Source organism: Leucopleurus acutus, assembly GCF_964270905.1.
Source record: "Leucopleurus acutus genome assembly, chromosome: 19".
Taxonomy (NCBI): Eukaryota; Metazoa; Chordata; class Mammalia; order Artiodactyla; family Delphinidae; genus Leucopleurus; species Leucopleurus acutus.
In genome coordinates, this window is record NC_139161.1 from 30,784,398 (window position 1) to 30,805,589 (window position 21,192).

The 21,192-nt window shown below is 50.1% G+C and overlaps 1 protein-coding gene across 3 annotated transcripts in view; it reads right to left on the reverse strand.

The window, feature by feature from the left end:
- Positions 1-205: 205 nt before the first annotated feature.
- Positions 206-21,192, reverse strand: part of MSI2 (musashi RNA binding protein 2) — a 388,721-nt gene continuing 367,734 nt past the window's right edge. Inside the window, exons 12-14 of one of the 3 annotated variants that reach the window (XM_082861437.1) lie at positions 8,683-8,837; positions 6,803-6,875; positions 206-4,270 (exon numbers count right to left, since the gene is read on the reverse strand). In XM_082861437.1, coding sequence (XP_082717563.1) covers positions 6,834-6,875; positions 8,683-8,837 — 197 coding nt within the window. In that variant the 3' untranslated portion in view covers positions 206-4,270; positions 6,803-6,833. Of the gene's footprint in view, positions 4,271-6,802; positions 6,876-8,682; positions 8,892-21,192 lie in introns of all 3 variants that reach the window. The other 2 variants (XM_082861435.1, XM_082861436.1) reach the window with 2 other exon arrangements.

Here is a 21,192-nt window from a genome sequence, read left to right on the forward strand (position 1 = left end):
CTTTTCTGTTTGGAGCAGGGGGATGGGGGAAGCCTGCCAGCATCTCTCTTCCATGTGCTTGCCTGCATCTGTCCCTCTGCTCTCAACACCCCCCACCCTGCTTCAGCCTTCCTTGGCAGGTAGCCGGGCTTGTGAAGCCCATTAGAGAAAGCAAAAAACTCTTCCCTGCCCCACCCAACCCCCCAGCCTCCCTCTGTCCCTGCGCGCCACTCCCAACTGATAGAGAGAAGTATGTTAGTGTTTCTTTTGTAAACAATTTCATATGCAATATAATACAGAAAGCATGGCTGACCTTCAATAAAAAAAATATAGTAAACTATATTGCTTTATTCTTGATTATGCTGCAGTGAGTGAATGGCAGAATGAAGCAGTGTGGTGGGGTGGTGGCTAAGTCCCTAGCCCTCGTTTGCACTAAAGATCAAAATAGGTTTTGCTTTTCTATTTGGAACCAAAAAAAGAAAAAAAAATTTTTTTAAATCCCCAAATGAAAAGAGAACCAAAAAAAAAAAAAGCCCAAGAAACAAAACAAAATTGAAAACAAAAACTGAACACCTTTCAGGTCATTAGAACCAACAATTACCCAATGATTTTTATACTAGTCTAGCAAGATGTGTGTAACATTCACTGGCTGTGAATTGCTGTGCAGTGAAACATTAAATCGACAGCAATAGAGCCATGCTACCTTAAAGTCCAAGCTACGAGTTCAAATTAAGATGAAGGTTATGAAGGATAGGAACATAAAGGCCTGTTGGGACTTCGTTTGAATCAAGCCGATGAGCGACTGGGATAGAGAGCGAGGCTGTTTGGTTTTCCCAGTGGGTGTGAGGAAGGCCACAAGCCAGGCGGGTGGAAGCTCCTGGAGAGGAGACCTGGAACTTGGTCATCCCCACCAACTCCACGTCCAGGTAGAACCAGGAATGGGTCCAGGAGCTTACGCAACTCACTCTCCTCTGTGTGGGAGGAGAGGAGTTTGGGGGCCCCAGGCTGATGGATCTAGAAGCCAGAAAGTCACCCGGTGGCTACTTTATGATTCCGGGGAAAAGCCATCAGCCAAGAGGGTTTCTCCCCCAGGGAAGGAGAAAGGTGGTTCCCACGTTCGCCACTGAGCTTAACTGAAACAAAGACAAGGCTGAACGTCAGTGCGAAAATAATTTACAAAAATCTTCCAAAATGGACTTCTAGATGAGTGGGGGACTAACGTGAACCTTAACCTAGGTAGCCACATTAAAACATATCAGATTTCCACAAGATTTGTGCTATGGGCTACTGGGTCTCTTCAAAAGGTATTATAAACATCTAAAACATATTCACACAGATTATCAATTTCTTCTGAGCATTCTTAAAAAAATATTTTTTCTCTTAGTAAAATCATTTTAATATACCATGCCTTCCTCTTTTAAAAAATAAATTAAAAAAATCCAGTTTTGCATATCTAGCGTTAGCATTTAAGGTAGTATGGCACACCCCTTCACAGCTGGGGGGTGGGGTGGGAATCTACAAAACGCCGTAGAGTCTACCGGCATCTGAACATCGTGAGACCTTGGGTTAGCTGAAACCACATCAGATCAGCAGAAATAAAATTAAAACTTGAAATTGAAAAACAAAATGAAAGGAAAAAACTGCCCCCAAATTATTAGCATTTTTTTCATAAATAAGAGAAAGTTCTATCCTTACTGGTCCTAAATCTGAATAACTATGTCTAATTTTTTTAAACCTTAATTACCTTATACCTATCAATATGTACTAGAAGAAAGAGGAGAAAAAAAGTCACTACACTAGTACCAGGACAGCACGCTTACAAGATAGCCATTTTATACATTATTAACAGACAATGATCAACAAAGAGTCTTCTATGAGGTGATGGGGGATGCAGAGAAAGGAAGGGTAGTACAGTACATCATCAACATGGACAAAATAGTAATTAAATTCCCTAGTCTAGACACTGAATTTCTGGGAATTTATTGTCTCTTTTTTTTTTTCGTATTTTGTGTTTTTTTTAAATAAAACTTCTATTTTGTTATTTTATTACTTGAACAAGTTTTGATGTTTTAAAAGCGCCCAGCATTTTACTTAGCCTGGTTGTTTGGAAATAAAAAAAGAAAGAAAAACAAACAAAAAAAACCCCTCACCAAACAACCTAACATTTTATTGGAAAAAACAAAGAACGTGATTTTGTTTTTAAAAAAATGTTGCTGTTTAATTAAAATTGAAAAAGGCTTTTTTTCTTTCTTTCTGAGTTAGCATTTTGGAGCCTTTTGCTTGAAGATGAGTTTACCCTACCATGTCTGTGAATGTCTACATTAGTCTACTTTGTTAGTAAAATTTATAAAAATAGGAGTGCAGCAGCTCTTTATAATAAATGTCGCATTCAGTGTCTCATACTGGCTGTGCCTTAAGTACCAAATTTATAAACGTAACAATTTAAAAAATATTAATAAAACGTCAATATCACATTTTAAAAAAGAAAAAAATATATATCCACACTACAATATGTTTTAATGCCATCTATTGAGTTGTACTTCTATAGTTGCTGTTGCCGACCTATGACCAACATTAAAAAAAAGTTAAATTAAAAAATATCCTTCATCATAAGTATCTTTCCCCATCTGAGGACCATATATTATAACAGCCAAATGTTCAACATGTGCAAACAGGAAACGGTCAGTTTTTCCCACCAGTCACAGTGCAGCGATGTTTATACTTTTTATTTTTTTAAATTCTGTTTACATCTACAATAAATTAAAAAAAAATTCTTCCATAGCCTCTCTGGTGATACTTGCAGCACTGAGGTATTAAAAAAAAAAAAAAAGAAACAAAACCGAAAGATTGCTTTCCTAATTGGTAAATAGAAAGTGAATGGAGAAAAGGTTTCATTAATGCAGGCTTATCCACTCCTGGCCCACGGGCCCCCAGAGCTGGGGGCAGATGGGGAACAGGGTAAGAAGAGAGGCAAAGTGTCCTAGGGACCTTTGGAGGTGCTGAAATGATTGGACGATAGAAAATGATCAAATATTTAAAAATTAAGACTGAAAAAGAATGTCCCCCCACCCCGCCCCACCCAAGCCAAACAGGTGTGCTTTGAAACATTAAATATGTTAAATATTAAAATTGTAGCTTTGTTTTTAAAAAACGTCTTGGGAAAAGCAGTTTTTCATATTTTAAATAAAAATCTAACTAGACGGTAACGTTGGAAGCTGTGCACAGACGAGAGGTTAATATGCTGGTATGACACTAATACAGTTCTTAGGTCTATCACACAGACAAGAGGAGCTAACCAGTGTTCTAACTTGTCGTGGGGTCGGCCTGGCAGCTGGGTGTTCTCCGGTCTCAGTCACTGACTTGGTTTATTGTTACTCCCCTCCTCCATCCACAGAGCATCAAACTGCCGGGGACCGACTCCCTCACAAAAATATTTTTGATTCTCTCTTTCTTAATAGTTTCTATGTAGTTAATGGAATTGTATTTACAACATTTCTTTTTTTAGAATTCACAACTGCAAAAAACCTTATAATATCACCTCTTTCAACAGAAAAAAAGCACTTATAGAAAAGGAGGACACTCAAAACATCGTCGTCCTTACCTTATTGCCGAAAATAGATATACTTAGGTTAACAAAGAGACAGCACAGAAAAGAACCGCTATAGTCTGTTAATTAGCCTACTACATCTCACTTCTTATACAATGCAAAGTAGAAAGTTGACGCCCACCTCCCGCTCCATATTTCACAACCTCGCTTCTGTGTGTGCTCAAATTCCACCTGAAAATTCATACAGTCTCAGAATTGGTACCAAAATATTGAGAGTAATATTACCATCTCAGCATCCTTGAAAAGTGAGAACAGAATTAAAACAAGCAAAAAAAAATTTTTTTAAGAAAAAAATAATACCTTAATATAACAATTATACTATGGTTAGCTTTTAACTAGATATTAAAGCTATATGACTACTGCACTAAGTCAAAATCACTACCAAATGTGATCTGAAGAGATTTAAAAGGAGAAGGGGGAAGAGAGAAGAGGGAGGGAAACCATCAAGAAAAACAAAAATAAAACAAAACCAAAATCATGGGATATATACACATTTAAAAGCTGTTGTCTTATATTACAGCAGATTCATGAGATGATGAGATGCAGTCAACCCTCGATCCGAAGTGAGCCATCTCTGGTTGGGATGGGGAGTGAGGCTGGTGGGGGAACAGGTCTGATGACATCACCTAAACAAAGGGCCACTCAGAAACTTCGCCCAGTCTTGCCTGGACATCCAGGTATGCTCTGCAGGGTATAGAAGGTCGAGGGTGTCCAGAAGAGAACAAAAAGTGGGGGTGGGAGGAGAAAGAAGAAATGTCAGGCAAGCATACCATTTACTCCAACTTTTTATTTATCTTTTTCCTATTTCTTTTTTTTTTAACATCTTTTTTGGAGTATAATTGCTTTACCATGTTGACTTAGTTTCTGCTGTACAAAAAAGTGAATCAGCTATATGTATACATATATCCCTATATCCCCTCCCTCTTGAGTCTCCCTCCCACCCTCCCTATCCCACCCCTCTAGGTGGTCACAAAGCACCGAGCTGATCTCCCTGTGCGATGCGGCTGCTTCTCACTAGCTATCTAGTTTACATTTGGTAGTGTATATATGTCCATGCCACTCTCTCACTTCGTCCCAGCTTAACTAGAGCTTTCAAAGTATGGCTACATTGGGCTACTGAGGACATTGGAAAACGGCCAGGCTAACCGCTGACTGGGGTCACAGCCTGAGCTGTGACATCGGAGCCACGCCTGCTGCTGGGGAGAGGGCAGCTCTGGTTAAGCTTCTGTTTTCAAAGCTTAATGTTTAAAAACTTCCGTCTTTATGAGATACCCATCAATGACTGTCAATAACTGAAAATGCTAATTTCTACTAAAAAAAATCCTATTACATACCAAAGACTCAAGGTCAGGACACATAAGAACATTCACAACAAATAACCAGCTTTGGTTCTAGGAAATAAAAACAGGCCCGGGATTCACAGACTTGCCAATCGAATCTGCCTGAATTGACTGTGAGCCTGGGCCCCTCCTTCATGGATGGTACCAAATGTCTGAGGGTCACCTCTGTTGGGGACAAAGTGTGTGTTTTGGTGCGGCCATGTGACTCGATTGGCCCACTTAATCATTTTGGAGGGGGCAGGTGGTTACCTCCACTCTCATCTATTCCATCCTTCTGAGTCCTAAAGGTGGATGAGGGAGGCTGTGCTGGAGGCAGCCTCGGCCCTCCCCCGACCCCCATGGACACGCTGCAGAGGCCTTGGAGGGTGTGGGGAGGAGATGGGAGGAAACCTACACCACCCTCCACTTCCAGGGGAGGGAGGGAAGAAGCGCTGGTAGTTGTTCAATCCCCTCATCAACTGATTCTACAAAGGGCTGGTGCCACTTTCCATCCCCAGCGTTCTCGGGCGCATCAGTCTGCCTTGCTCTCAGAGGAATCTTAGTTCCCTTGGGGCCCCCAGACCCAGCTTAATTAGTCGTGAGTAGCTCTCCTTCACACTGTTAGTGGCCTCTGGCTCCGGCCGGCCAGCGATGGCTGGGTCAGTGCTGGAAGGGAAGTGTAGGCGAGGGGTGGGGAGAATTCACACACGGGGTTTATTTGGTTAAGAGAGGCAGTTGCGTTAGTTGAGGTGATTCCTTAGCAGCAATATTAGAGAAATTCAAGAGATTTATGGAGCTCAGCTCCACCTGGTCCCCCGGCTGGGCCCACCCTGCTGAGTCCTGGCTGGCTCAGGGGCCCGAAGCAGCCCTCTACACGAGGGGCATCCTGCCGACTGCAAACCAAAGTGGCAAATCCATCTCCGGCCTTGTTCCTTTACGTCCCAGCTCCTGGAGTGAAAGGCGTTCACGCCCCAGCTGGGATTCTATGAGTGGGACCCATTCCCAGGCCTTGGCTGTCGCCCTCTCTCTTCCAAAGAAACAGACTCATGTCTCAAGACTTCAGACTAACTCGCTAACACGGGTCACGTTTAGCTCTCGCGAGAGAACCGCTCTCCTTGGTGCCCTTCCCGAGAATGATGGATACTCATTTTCAATGAGAACGTGGCAAGAGGCTCCCTCACTGACTGCCGCAACCTCCCCTCTCCTCCACTCCACCCCTTCCGTATCCCCATCAAAGTGATTTAAAAAATGTTTAATTAACTTGAGCTCAGTTTAAAAGGTTAGGAAACTGGCAGGGATCCAAATCCACGTAACGCAGGTGATGTCGTTAATTTAATTTGCTTTTCGTGCGGTAATCTGGATAATTACTCAGCAGTTACTGGCAAAAATGTTTTCTTTTCGCTAAAAGATGGAGTCTGGCTGTTTGACTGCATGAACCCCACTGGCCGAGCCCAGCGAGCTCTGGGGAGCTGAAAGGGCCCAGCAACCCACAAGGCCAGCTCGCAGGATCCTGCCCGCCCTCCCACCTCCAGGCCTGGCAGAAGCCCAGCGGTTCCCTGCCTCCGTCCCCCTGGGACGGGCACAGCACAAAATCTCCTTCCAGTTTCCCATACGCTTGATTGTATTTCAAGACAGAGAAAGATGAGGGGTGGGAAAGATAAAGAAAAGGAATCAAAAGAATCAAAGAAAAAAAGTGGGGTCATGCTTTAAGCTGGAGGAGGGATGAGAGATTAAAAGACTGGATTTTTTTGCCCCCCACCCCCCTGAAAAGGGGTCCAGAAAGAGGAAGGAGAGATGTGGACGTGAGGAGACCAGGGCCGTGCGTACTTGCATGCCCAGGGCGCATACATGTACGGACACGCCCAGCGGGCGAGACACGTGGCAGAGAAGGTAATACCTCAGAGTGAGATGGCAACGAAAGCACCTGCTCAATGGTATCCATTTGTAAAGGCCGTTGCAATCAAAGGTCCCTAAAATTGCACAATTGTTAAGGTCATCAGCACACTATACATGGGAACAGATTGTCATATTCTGGGAAAGGAAATTATCTCTAGGACTAGACTGTGGTTGCCAGCATGAATATGTAATTCTGAGACACCGTGCCACGAGGGGCCAGAATGACATCCTTCCCAGCCCCGACTCCCCACCCCCGGCCTGTCCGCTCACCCAGGGGAAAATTGAGAGCCAGATTCACAGGGGTGGGTGGGTGATAGGAAAGGGGGGCTTGCGCCGAAAACGATGGGCACTGTTGCCCTGAGCCCCAGCGAGCAAAGATAACAGTGTCTCTGTCCACAGTCCCAACGGCTCCAGCTGGGGAGAAAGCAAGGCCCGTGCAGACCAAACGTGACGATGTGCTTATTTCAGAAACCATCACAGCACACAGGTCAGAGACCGAGGTTTTCATGAACAAATAGGGTGTGTGTTTCTGGGCACTGACAATGGAAATGAGCTGTGTTCTACGTGGTGACAGACGGTCTCCCAAATTGATGCAGCTCTAAGCTGAATAATACTACTCTGCTGGAATACTACTCTATTTGGTACTACAGCTGATTTGGTACTACAGCTGATCCGAGGGGATTTGACTTATCAAACTGCCTTAAGTGATATTGGCTCGGGAGTGGAATTGAACAAGGACCCGGACCGCACAGGCCAGGGATGGCAGAAGTGTGTGTGTGTGTGTGTGTGTGTGTGTGTGAGTGTGTGGAGAGTGTGTGTGCATGCATGAGAGTGCACAGACGTGCGTTTGAGGTGGGGATGGAGGACTTCTAACACCAGGGTCAGGGACGGGCTGCCCTGGTGCCCAGACTGTCTGCCCTTGTTCTGTTCTCCCCAGCACAGCTCGGGAGGCAGGGCTCTCCCGACAGGGACATGACCTGGGACAGCAGACACTCCCACCTCAGCTCAAAATCAAACTGACTCCAAGATGGTGAGGTTGGCCGATTTTCTGTTTTCCAAATGGAAGGGACAAGCGAGTAAGTGGGCTCAGGCACATTCATGCTCACACACACTGCGAGGGGGAAGAACAATACAATCTGAAAACAGCATGCAAATCTGTTAAGCAAATTTCCATTGCCTGGATTAGTGAGATTATAGAACCACAGAGCATTACAAATATCAAATGCATCTGGCCTTCGGGGGCAGGCGCAGCTACAGAACGCAAATGGGAACTTATTGGAACCTGGAAACTGTAAGAAACATTAGCGGAGGAAACCTCCTGGGACAGGGCTTGCACCCCACGCTATGTCCCAGGCCCCGGCGCTGCCTCTGGACCTCGGGTGGTGACTCTCCCGACTAAGCTGCTACCCTGTGGGGCGGGTCTGTAGCTCCAACGTCCCAGCGCACCTGAGTCTCCAGGAGGCCGGGATCGAGGAGAGGGGGCTGATACGGAGGCTCTACTGTGAGCCAGCAGCTGACATATCCTGTTTCCATTTATTCTCTCACAATCCTTTGAGGGAGGAACACTTATATTCGTTTGGCAGCCAGGGAAGCAGAGGATTATATACGTGGCTCAAGGTTGCATGGGCTGGACGTGCTGGAGTGGTGATCTGAACCTGACCTGCCCACACTCCCTCCACTCACCCGTGGCTGCACACCGTGCCTGACCCCCAGGTGCTCAGGAAGCACCTAAACGAAGAAGCTTCAGCCCTGGATGGCTGACGTGATGCGGATGGGGGCCCGCTGCCCTCTCCTGGCCTCCCACCTCTGGGCTTTTCTGGCACACCCGCCCCGGGGTGCCACAGGACATGGGCAGGAGGGCAGGGGCAGGAAGGTACTTACAGCTATGCCGTGGCCGAAGCCTGAGCCCGGCTGTGGGCTGGCCGCACTTATGTAATTCCCCACTCCGGAGTCCTGGCTGGCAGGGCCGTAGAGATCGGCGACAGGTCCTGGGCTGTTGGCCCCCGGGAAGCCTCCGGGCCGCGCCGGGTTGGAGCCTGCCGGGGAAGCGGGCGCGCCAAAATTCGGTTGAGCACTGTAGCTATTCAGGACTGGTGTGCAGAGAATAGAGCTGGGTATGAGGCCAGAAGCCACGCATGCACCGGTCATTACAAGCCAAACACTCCAGAAAAACAGCTGAGGCCCAACTTCTAACACTGAACCAAGGCCATGCGAAGACATCAGCAGGGACTCAAGAATACTCAGCCCAGGCTACTACTAAGAAGCTCGGAGCTCCAAAAATAGAGAGAAGAAAAAAAACAATCATTCAACACACTACGGCAACCAACCGGAGGTGCTTCACTGCCCACCAAATTATCACAATAGAAATAGAGGTATATATGGAAGAGAGAGAGAGAAAGAGTTTTTTTTTTTTTTTCACATCTGAATTGATGCTCATGCAGTCTTGTCTAGATCTGGGCACGTTGAGACAGCATTCACATCCCATGCAAACTACAAAGGAACTAGTTTTAGACTACACATTGTGTTAATATTGATATTAAAATGTGACAGGAAACAAAGCAATTTGTGTCCAGGAAAAAAAAATCTTTGGGGAGGGGATTTTTGATTTGCTTTTTCTTTCGCTTTTTCTTTTTTGGTTTGTTTTTGGATCCATTAAATGACAAATTTGTTTTAAACAAAAAAAAAGACAAAAAAGATCTTCAGCGCCCCCCCCCCCCCACCAACCACTTCCCCCCTCCCCACTGGCTACTCCCTCCCTGCCCACCCCTCCCATTTATATCCCTGTATGAACGTCATCAATACTGAACGTGGTCGGAGGATGGGATATGTCATGGAAAATTTGGGCATCTTAACATAACAGTAATGATGTGGCAGAGGGTTCCCTTCTGGGGTGGAGAGCTGGGGATGGAGGGAGGGGATGGGGTGGGGATGGCGAAGCTGGAGGCTCTGGGGCCGAAGCTGAGTGAATGCCAATGATTCTACCGGACACCCACACACTCACCTCCTGCAGTAGAAGGAAAGGGGGGATTTAAACTTTTTTTTTCCTTTCGTTTAAAAAAAAAAAGACAAGTATGAATTCAGAGCATACTGACTGAACCAATTTATCACTAAAGCATATCTGACCGAAATGTCTGCTTTCTGTTGGTTAGCTTCAGATATAGACTCCAGACAGGAAAAGAGCTAGGAATGTACCTTTGCTACAGAGAGATGGGACTTCACACCCACAGACGCTGAGAGTGGCAGTGCGGAGGGGGCAGTGGGAGGAGACACTGCCTCGGGCTCCCTCCCTTAGCCTCCCCCAAATTCCATCATTCCCTCCCCAGCAAGGGCCACAGCCTGTCAACCAGGTTCATTTTGTCTCATCTTCATGTCCCCTTAGTAGCTTAAACTTTTTCTTTTCCCTAATGGAAAAAAAAAATTTTTTTTTTTTAACTGTAAAAATAAGTTCTCATTGATTTTTAAAGCTCAAGGTGAGTCTGGGGCTGGCCAGTTCTGGGCTACAACTAACCCATCTCAAAGAACCAGACAATCTGGCTTCCACGCATTTCCATGGCTCCCAGGGGCTGCTCCTCCCAACAGCCTTCTCCCTCCTGCCCCCCTCGGCACTTCCCTCTGCCTTGTGGCCGCCCGCCCTCAGTGGCAGAAGGGAAGAACATCTACAAGTCTGCTCTGGGCCATGGCCTTGCCCCGCAGACCTGTGGCTGGAGCCCCTCACTTCTGGGCGGGGGATTGAAGAGCCGGACGTGGATTGATTTCTACCCACTTGTTGCCGGGATGGGAAGAGACTGAAGATGCACTCCAGCCAGGCCAGCTGGAGACTGGGACGGGACACGAAGATGCAAAGGGGGGCAAGCCAAGCTGGGCCTGGCTCTCGACTCAGCAGAGAAAAGGCAAGCTGCTACCTTGGGATGCCCTCTAGGGCAGGAGGCCCCAAGCTCAGGCCCCTTGGAAGCTGTGCTGAGAAAGGAAGAAACTGGCCGATGGGAAGAACAGGTTAAAGAGAAAAAAAATCACAGAGGCTTCGAGCAAGTGAGTTGCTGATTTGGGAAGGCACCGGCAGACAAAGGGGACGGGCTTTTTGAATACAGAAGATTAAACTTGCAGATAACGTTTGGCCTTGCTCACTCACGGAGGCTAGCAACAAGCTGCGAGATTCAAAAGGCAGCATTCTCTCGGTCTCACACACTTTCTTCCTCCGGGCTAGGAAAACTGAGGGAGCTCAGACAGCGGACTCCTGGTTCACCCAGGCAGCTGACCCCGCTCCTATACCAAGTAACCAACAAGGTATCTAGCTGGCTCTGTTTCAGGGTGGAGAGCAGGGGTGTGGGCAGTGGGCCACAGTGCAAGAGAGGAAGACTTTTTGACCCCTTTCTCCTGTGTCCAGATGAGGATCCAGGAGGACAGTGGGCAGGCCCACCTATCTAGAAGCCAGGGAGAAGGGACGTCTCCATCTTGGCTTCTTCCAGCAGGGGGAGGGCCATCCAGAGACTAATCCAGCCAGAGGAGGCAGCCTGAGAGACAGGAGGCGGCATGTCCTGAAACACGCCCCTCCGGAGGCTTAGAAGACAGGAGGGCTGGTGGTATTTGGCCCAGCCCCCCGGCTACCTCTCACGAGCCTGTGTGCCCAGGAGGCCTGCAGCTTGAGAGCTGGCCTGAAGGGAATTTCACAGTAAGCAGCTCTTCTTAGGCCTACGTTGCCCCTCCCCTCTCAGTCCTCTTCCATCAAATGACACCAGTATCACGGTTGAGAAGGCACTGTATTAAAATGCAGCTCTAAAACCCCAAGTCTCGCGTGAATAGACGCTTGCCCTCCTAATGCCGGAGCCCCAGCTCAGAGTCACCCTGCAGACAGTCCCCAGCCAAGGGTGAAGGATCAGGCTGTGGGTTCCCGCCGAGGGTGCAGCTGGCAGGCAAGAAGCACCTGGTCCTGGGCTGGTCCTTTCTCTCTAGGCTTCTGGACAGTGGATGCTGCACCCTCAAAGGCTGAGGGCACGGAGGGGCCGGGTCTCTGGGCCCCTTGGTCAATGACTCCCTCTTTCTCTGTGGGCGGAAGACCCAGGCTCCAGAAAGCATGTTAACAAGCCAATGAGATGGCCCGAACCCACGATCTCTGGGAATGCTCTACCCAGCAGCGGCTCTGCTGCTCGGGAAGAAAGGGGCAGGGCACTGCGCACGCCAACGTGCCGGCGGCTGTTCCTGCTGTCTGATGGTGGGAAGGCATTAGGGACAAAGCGATTTTCTTCTTTCGGGAGGTTCGCACTGCACACTGACTGGTTACACAGTAAAGGAGGAGGCCCTCCCCTCCAAGCTGTGACCTTGAGAGGAGAGGCAGGGGGAGAAGCACGACTCTGAGCCCCTGACCTAAGGGTGCTTTCTGTTCCAGTCACCCCTCAGTCAATTTTCAATGGTCTGTCTCCTTGGAGGTTGCCTCCAGGCTCATTTTGAGGGGCCAGAAATGTCCCACAGGCCAGGATCAGGTCAGGAAGAGGGGATGGGACATTATTCTTAATGGGCAAGGACGCCTGTCTCCTGCTCAGCTAGGGGGTGTGTGTGGGGGGGATGGGGAGGGAGGGAGGGGTCTCAGTATGTGCTGCTGAATGAACAGTGCTGAGATTTATACATCGGACGTTCTGACTCCTGTCCCAGAGGAGGACAGTGTCCTGCGAACACCCTGGCATTTCTGCAGCAGAAGCTGTGAGTGCTAAGTGGCCTTGGGCAAGCCCGGGGCCAAGCTGCAGTCTGGGGGCTTACTGTGAGGGAGCAGGGTCACTTCCCATCGGCTGCTCTGGGCAGGCTCCTCTTTACGCCTCGCCCTGTCCCCCAGCATCCTCTGGACTTTCTGGGTCCAGGCAGCAGGTATGCTCAGGGAGGCAGCTATGGTGCAGAGAAAGGGAACACTGGACTTGGAGTCAGAAGACCTGAGTGTGACCCTGGCCCTGACCTCCGGCTACACGCCTGAGTGTCAGCCCCTCACCGGTTGGAGTCCTCACCTGCGACACGTGAGTGCTGCCTGCCCTACTCAGCCTGACTCTCCGTGGGCTGTGGCGAAAACGCAAAAGAGACGGTGCTCTGGAACTTGTCAAGTACAAAACAAATACGCCTATATTTGACATAGCTGTCTATGCAGAGCCCAACAAGACAGGTACCGTACGCAGATTTAGGAAAATCCGATGTAGGAGAGTACAAGTCACTGGCCATACAAATCGGGAAGTGATTCCCAAAAGGCTCTATTTCATCCACCTGGTGCACTTAATCACCTTGGACCTGATGCAAGGACCTGGGGACTGGGGGCAGGAGAGTGAGGACGCTATATCCAGAGGCCAGCGAGGGAAACGCATTGGCATTAAATCTGGAGGTACTTCGCATCAGACAAAAGGAGGAACTTCCTGCCCATCAAGGGAAGAAAACACCTTGATGGCTGACCCAGGAAAGCCATCCAGAGACCTTATCCAAGGTCTGTCCTGCAGGCTCAGACGCTCACCTGCAGGGGCTGGACCCAAAGCTCGTGGGCCCCTCGGGGTTTCACAGCAAACCCAGGAGACGCCTGCCTCATGGAGGGCTTACAGTCAGCATGTGGTTCTGCCCAGCTGTGGTCAGAAGGCGCTGGGCTGAGTGGAATTCGTCACCGAGGGTGCGGAAGTTGTGGGGGAGGGCAGTGAGAATCACGACTCACTGTAGGTCTAGGAAAGGTATGGAAGTCCCAGTACTTCTGTATGATCCCAAAGTGATGCCACTGGACCTGGGGCAGAAAGCTAGGGCCCAGGACTCTAAGGGGGGGGCACCCCTGGGAGGGCGCCTCTGGCTCTAAGGCTTGGAAAGTAGGCTATTACTGATCCAGAGAAAGGAACTGTTTCCAAAGTCTTTTCCAGATGGGCTCAGGCCACATATCTGGGACCAGCCAGGGCCCTGCCAAGTCCCAGCCTTAGGCCTGGGTCCTCGTTTCGTGGGTCTCACGTTTCGCCAAAAGGCAGGGCCAGCCCTCGAGACAATTTCAATCATCTTCTTGGTGAGTTACGTGTTGCGGCCAGGTTTAATCTCAGGAGGGGGCCTCGAGGCCCCCAGGACATTTCTGGGACAGAGTGTGTCCTGCTCACAAGGCAAATGCAGGTGGTGGGCCCGTCCTCAGCCAGCCCAGCTCAGAAGGTAACCTGCTGCCCAGCAGAACTCATTATGCCTCCCACAGGGACAAGGGAGGGGAGTCAGGTCTGGGCTGACGGTGTCGTGGCCCTGTTCCCAACCCCCAGCTCCCGCAGAAGGGAGGACCCGGAGCATAAGCCGATGTGATATTCTTCGAGGGCAGGGCTGTGTTAACTCATCGCACTAGATTTTAGGGGTTTTTGTTTGTTTTAGAGAATTTAAAGAAAGCAACTGAAAAAGGAATGAGTAGAGGGGCTCTGCTCATAGGCTGATGCCAGAGAAAAGAGGCCAGAGTCACCGCCCCTCCGACACTCACCTTGTCTATATCATGCTTCTCTCCGCCCGGATTAAAACTCCACAGCAGCAGAGCCTGTGTCTCATGTCAGTAAGGGACCCCTCAAGGCGGGGGGTGTGTGGAAGGCGGGGACCCTCCGGGTTCTCACGGGACCCTGTGTTCTCCAGAGCAAGAGCAAGCTGCCCGATTCCCCTACAACACGGGGGGCCCAGTGGATGCTGGGTCCATAATGCCAGATGGCTGTCAGAAGCGGAGACCTGCCTCTGAACAGCCCCTCTCCTTGCTGGGGGGCTCTGAGGAACAGCAGCCAGGCAGCCGAGGCCTTCCTTGAAACAGAGTTCACGGCCCCAGTCTGCAGCCTCACGGTGCCCTCTGGAAGGTGTGCCCACTGTAAATTAATGCAGGTGGTCTGATGGGAAAGGTCAGCCTGAAAAGATACACCTGCTTCTGATAACGGAAGGAGAAACCCTCAGCTGTGAATTACCAGCAGGGCAAGGAGGGAATTGCATCCAGCAGTCTGCCAGGCCACTGCGTCCCAGGGATCCTGGCTCAAACTTTCCCTCTAGAGCTTAGCCTGGAGGTGGCAGAGGGAGATAGAGAGGGCCAGCAGTTACATCTAACCTGGGAAAACTGTATGACACACTCAATTTAAGTCAAATCAGTACAGGGACCCAGAAGCAGGGACAATCAATTTTATATACAACATTTTTTTTTTTTTTTAAGCTCTGCTGAAATTCAAGCTATTTCAGAAGGCAAGGAGAAGACATACTTTAAAACTGGGGGAGGCTTGAGAGAGCAATGTGATGGTATTTCTGTCTCCCTGTCTCCATATACAAACCAGTATATTACTGAGAAGGACAAACCCAGCCTGGTATCAACAAGTCTGGACACATCCAGAGATGCCTGGATCATCATAAACACCGCACAGGACACATGCAGAGTGTCAGCTCATTCACTGGGCGGAGGGAGTCAGCGTCACAAACATCCCGACTGTCGGTTTCAGTGGTGGCAATCTTAGAAGACTGCAGTTTCTGCTTGTTTGCTCAACACCTAGCCTGCTTCAGACTACGGAGGTCAGTGTAGATGTCCGTTGGTTAGTGCTGGCCTATCTTAAGTGGGGAATTGATGGACAGTGGAACCTAAGACTTGCGACTCATTATTTTGTAGAATGGTCTCAGCTTCCAGTCAAATCACATCCCCTAAAGAGATAACTTCACTGCTGGTTGACTCCAAAACCCTCACATCCTGGGTTACTAGTGAGCCGGGATACTCACACTACCACTCAGGTCAGTGTGAGGAGACAGCCCCAAGCACCCGCAGAGGACCTATATCCGAGGAGGGCTTTGTGGCCGGTACTTTATACTTTCTCTTGTTGTACAATCTCAGCAGAAAACATCTCATTCTCTTTCCATCTCGATGCTTTTTTCTTATCAGCCCTGATTTGGGTGTGGGTGTGTCTCTTCCAACCAAAGGACTAGGCTGCGTTAGTCAGGATGGAGGGAAGGGGGAGGAAGGGGGTCAGTGGCTGGCTACCATCTGCTCACGGGGTAAATTCTGGGGATGCAGTAGCCTTGAGTGGGCCTGGGCCTGATGGCCAAAGAAACCAAGCTTTTGTCATGAGGGCAAAGAACGAACTTTCTGGGGCCACCATCAGGTTCTTGTTTCTCCCAGACCCCAGGGGTCTTAAGGGACTGACCTTGTTTGCATGTTCTAAGGAAGAAGGGGGAGAGGGGCCCCAGGGAAGGAAAGGCCACGACGTGAGTCCCTGGGACCTAGGTGGTACTCGCTCTGCCAGGGTGAACTGTCTGCCCGGCTGCAGCAGCTTCCCCAAGGAAGGGACCCCAGTGGCCGCTCCACCTCAGGCCACAGGAGTGAACGCAAGGTGGTGATCCTGATTCCTCTGGGATATAAAGGAGCCTTTCAACAACACTTCCGCCCTGAGCCTCTCAAGCGCTTCAGAAGATGAGGGAAAGTCAACCCCAGAGACAAATGTTTATGGTTTGACTGAAGCAGGCGGTGGGTGTTTTAACACTCACATCCTGCTGCCTCTTCCCTAAATTAACTGGTTTCAGATTCCAGGCCCACACAGGTTAGAATGGGCAAGGAGCAGCACATGGGCGATGCCAGAGCCTCCCATTCTAGCCCTCCCTGACCTGAGAATCAGAAGGAAAGGAGGTTAGGGGGTGTGCGGCCTGGGAAGGGCTCCCTCTCTCTCTGTAGCAGTTCTGCTGCTCCAAGGGTCTCCTAGTTTAATCCTGAGAATCTGCCTGGCTGTGTTTTGCTCGGGTGACCCCCTGTGTCCCCAAGGCACACCCACCTCTTTATCTTTCCAAAAAAGAAACCAGTCTGGCTTCTCCCCGCATGGACCCAGGCGCCCCAGCCGTGCTGTGTGCGCTGTGCGTGCTCGCTTTCTAATTCTCACCCTGCCCGCCCCCCGCCAGAAGGGTCGGGTCCTTGCTTGTGTCTTGTAAGTGATTCCACTCACTGCAGCCCCAGCGTACACTTCCTTCACTGTAACTATTGTTAACAGAAAACGCTATGAAACCCAAGGCCAGAACCACATCCTTGTAGTATCCTCGGTCACGATGAAAAGCTCGGAAGGAATAGGTGATGCCCCGTCCCAGTTAGCAAAGGTGGGGCAGGGGAAAGCCTCATACTAGTTCAGGCAAAACGGGGTCTGGAGGCAAGGGGCACAGGGTTCTAGAAGCTGTGGTCTCTCGGGGTGCCAGGCTAGAAAAGGAACTAAGGTTCACTGAGCACCTACTGCGTGCCAGGCGCATTGGCAGGCGTTTAACACCATCCTGTTCACGCTCCACACAACTTGTAAGATGGGTTTTGTTGCCCCGGGGCTGCAGACAAGGAAACCGAGGGCTGGGGCCACGAGGGGATGCGTCCAGGGTCTCACAGTGCCTCAGACCGACTGAAACCAGCTCTCACTTGGTCTCCAGGCTACTCCCCCGGGCTGCTTTTTAAACCGAATCCCGCTGCCCAGCTGTCCTTCCTCGCATCAGAGTTTGACAAGGTTTCTTCTGTTTATTTGGATATTTCTTGGCCTCACAGAGGTCACAAAATCAAGGACAAGGAATCAAAGCGCCAATGTTGGAATGCCAGCTCCCGAGGGCATGGGTCCTGCTGCCCTTTCCAAATTGGGAGCTCCCTGGTGGCGGGGGTGTCTCCCCCATCAGACCGGGGGCTCCCTGAGGTTGGGCCATGCCTGCCACAGGAGACAGGGGTCAGCCTCTCACCTGAGGACTAGACCACCCTCCTCTGTGCCACATCTCAGAACAAGACCGGGCACGAAGCAGGCATGCGGCATCGCTGGGGTCAGGGGGAGGTGGAAAGGGCACTGCCAGAGAGAAAGGAAGCCCTCCCACCCTAGAAAGTGCAACTAGAGGGCTGGTCTCAGTCCCCGAAGACTCCAGTCTGCTGAGGGCTGTCCTGTGGGGAGCTGGCATGCCCTAGCACCCTCAGTACTTACTGCCTGATCACATTTCATGGAAACTCACTGTTTGGGGCTCCAGCAGCCAGGGGGTGGAGTGGGAAGGATGCCCAAGGGGCAGCCCCTTGAGGACCTGTACAAAAGGCTTTCCACTTGAGCAGCCCGTCTTTAATGATTATAAAGGCACAGGAGTTTAATCCATGTTTGATGTAAGCGCTAATAGCTCTGTGTCCTTGAAGTTCAAAGCGGGCGCATGCATGTCACTAATTGGCCAAGCATGGCGCCATTCGGCTCCCTCTCATGTTTCTAATTAGGTCTCTAATAACAAACAAACTCCGACCTTACCGAAAGGCCCCCATTCATCAGACAGTCAAGGAGGGTGGCTGCTTCCCTGTTTATGGTTGCTCCGGGCTGCTGGTTCTATGGGTACGTGCTCTCAATCTCACCCAGGACAGCGCTGTCCTGGGGGGGGCAGGTATGAGAACCCATCTATGAGGACAAAGACCCCTTCAGCCCATCCTGGAGGGGAGGCTTTCCTGGCCCTGCCAGGAGGACCAGTGGTGGGCAGGAGGGGCCTGGGCTCCAAGGCTGCCGGCTAAGGATCCCCGACCAGCTCGTTAGAGGAGGCTGGGGTGAACCGTCTGGCTTGGCTCTATTTATCTGTCTCTGAGGTAGGGAGGCTGATGACAAAGTCACAGAGATGGCGTGAGGCTCCGTATCTAGCAAGAACCTGATGGTATTTGAGTCCATGGTTACAGGATGGACTTGCCCGGGGAGCTTTTAAGTAACGCTGAGGCCTGCCCGCCGTGCCCCCCACCTCCCGCCATCCCCCTGTAGATTCCGATTTGATGGGTCTACAGTGTGGCCCGGACACTAGGAATTTTAAGAACTCCCTAGGTGATTCTAACATGTAGCCAAGTTCAAGAACCACTGCGTTCGCCCCAGTCCCGCAGCTCATCGACAACAGCTATTAACAGGTCCACCTTTATTAGTGAATACCACCCAGAATGCCAAACCCTAAAGGGTTAACCAACCACACACGAGGATGGATATCTGACTATAGGGTTTGTTTTGTTTTGTTTTGTTTTAATGATACACAATTCTGGAACTATGTCTATCCCTCTCATTGCCTTCACACATTAAAAAAACGTGTGACTGATTTTTTCAAATGCATCCCTGCCAGTTGCCTCAGCACTTGGAAGCCCCTGGCTTTCTCTTCGGTCACTCCTCTCGGATCTTAAGGCACTATCACTGTCAACATTTTGCTCCCAATGATAAGGGATCCAGAGCTTTGGAAACAGCAGCAATACAGAGCTATAGAGCTGAACGGTGCCCAAGACCCCAACAGTCTGAAACCCTTTGCCCCCAAATCAACCAGCTTGCTGTTGGCAGAAGCCAGACAGGAACCAAGTCTTCCGATTCCCTGCTCTTCCTTCTACGTCCTTGTCATCATCTTCTTATTCTTCTTCTTCCTCCTCCACCTCCTCCTTCTCTTCTCCTGCTTCTTCTTAAAAGCTTCTTATCATCCGTATCTGATTAATCCACAAGGTAAACCGTCCCCTTGGATGGGGAAGGGATATAAGGGATGCCTCTGAGCTGTTTCCGTCTCCAAGGCCAGATGCCAGAAGTTGTGGGGTCAACCCCTGAACAACCAAGTAACCTTCTAGCAAGTCATTTCCAAGTCTGATTTGTTTCTCTTCAAGCCAGGTGGGAGGGGAGACACTGAAATCTCAGGGGCTACCTCAGTGGAAGGCTTAGAGACTATTTTATGCACCTGGCGCTGAACAACCTAGACCCAGAAAAGTCGAACAACGTGGCCAAGGGTACATAGCAAAACTGGGCGAGAGGTTTCTTCCAACTCAGGTCCATGTTTTCTGGTTTTGCTGCTGTGTTTGTGGTCTTTTCTCTGGAGGCTGGGTTGACACGACCAGACTCTTCTGCCTGGGTCAGGGACTCCGGGGCATCCTGGGTCCCATGTGTTGGTAAGGCTGAGCATCTCCTCTCCCGGCCAAGACGGGGAAAGCCTACCCTCTGCACGTTACAGTCAAAAAAAACTTCCAGAAAGAGGGGAAAGCGGGGCTGGGCAGCCTTTGCCTCCCACAGTGGGCTCTACCACAGGCGCACAGGTCTGCGTTAACTGGACAGACCATTTTATTAATATTAATAAGTAACTAGGAACAAAGGGCCCATTTATTTTTAGCTTTCTCTAATTGCGTAGTAATTGCTCATCAACAAAACAAATGAGCCCCTGCTCAGGGTACTGTTGCCATGGTACTGGGAGCCCAGCCTCCCTGCAGGACGATTGGCGGAGGAGCCCACTGCTCCCGCCTCCGGCTCCGCCCCTCCCAGCCACTGGCTTAAGGCAAAGCCCCAGCAACTGGGCGGCCAATCCCCTCCCAGCCTCAGGGCTGGGCTGGGCTTCCCAGAGACCTTCCAGATTAAGTCCTCACAGCTCACGTGAAGGGATGTTAACTCATCCCTACCGAGAAGTCTTGCCCAAAGCGTCCTCCCCTGCTTCATGGCCTAGTTTCCTTCAGGCAGTGGCTAACTTCCTTCAGTTTTGTTTTAGCTAAAGGCTCCTTTCTAATAATGATCTTTAGCCTGGCTCACACTTACCCGACCGTGCCTCCTCTGGGCCTCCTTTGTGTGCCTTTGGTCTGAAGAGATTCAGAGACCAGAAGCCAGATCGGAAATGTCAGCTAAAGCCAGACAGAACCGTGATGTTAAGTCTGCAACAGCAGAAGCAGGTGCAAAAACCGCATATAATGCCTCCTGAAAATGACTGGGTTCTCTCCTCCACCAGGGATATGGAGAACTGAGTTGATGGCAGCGGTTGGTTTTTGTTGAGGGTATGTTTCAAAGATGCAGAGCTTTGCAGGTATGGCAGGACTGGTACGATGGAGCATCGGCTGACAAGCGCTGTCCGATGAGACAGACCTAGGCTCAGATCCTGCCTCTGACACCTCACACATGCTAAGCCACAGGTTTTGTTTTGTTTTGTTTTTGCGGTACGCGGGCCTCTCACTGTTGTGGCCTCTCCCGTTGCGGAGCACAGGCTCCGGATGCGCAGGCGCAGCGGCCATGGCTCGCGGACCCAGCCGCTCCGCGGCATGTGGGATCTTCCCGGATCGGGGCACGAACCCGTGTCCCCTGCATCGGCAGGCGGACTCTCAACCACTGCGCCACCAGGGAAGCCCTAAGCCACAGCTTTTAAACCTTAAAAATGGGAATGGGAATGACAGCACCCACTTCCTAGGGCTATGAGAAGAAAATGGGATAAGGGAGGTGGGCTTAGCACAGTACGTGACTCACTCATAATACATGTGAGGTATCATTAACATATTACTGTTACCATTATTTTATTATAATTGGCTAGGAAATGTCTTTAGCATTCTATCCACCACTTGCAAGATATCCTTCCCTCAAGGGGAAACCCAGGTGGGTTTGAATTTTGAGATGCCGGCTGGAACCCTCTGGTCCATGCCATAGAGTGGATATCGCTGTGGCTCTCTCATCCTGA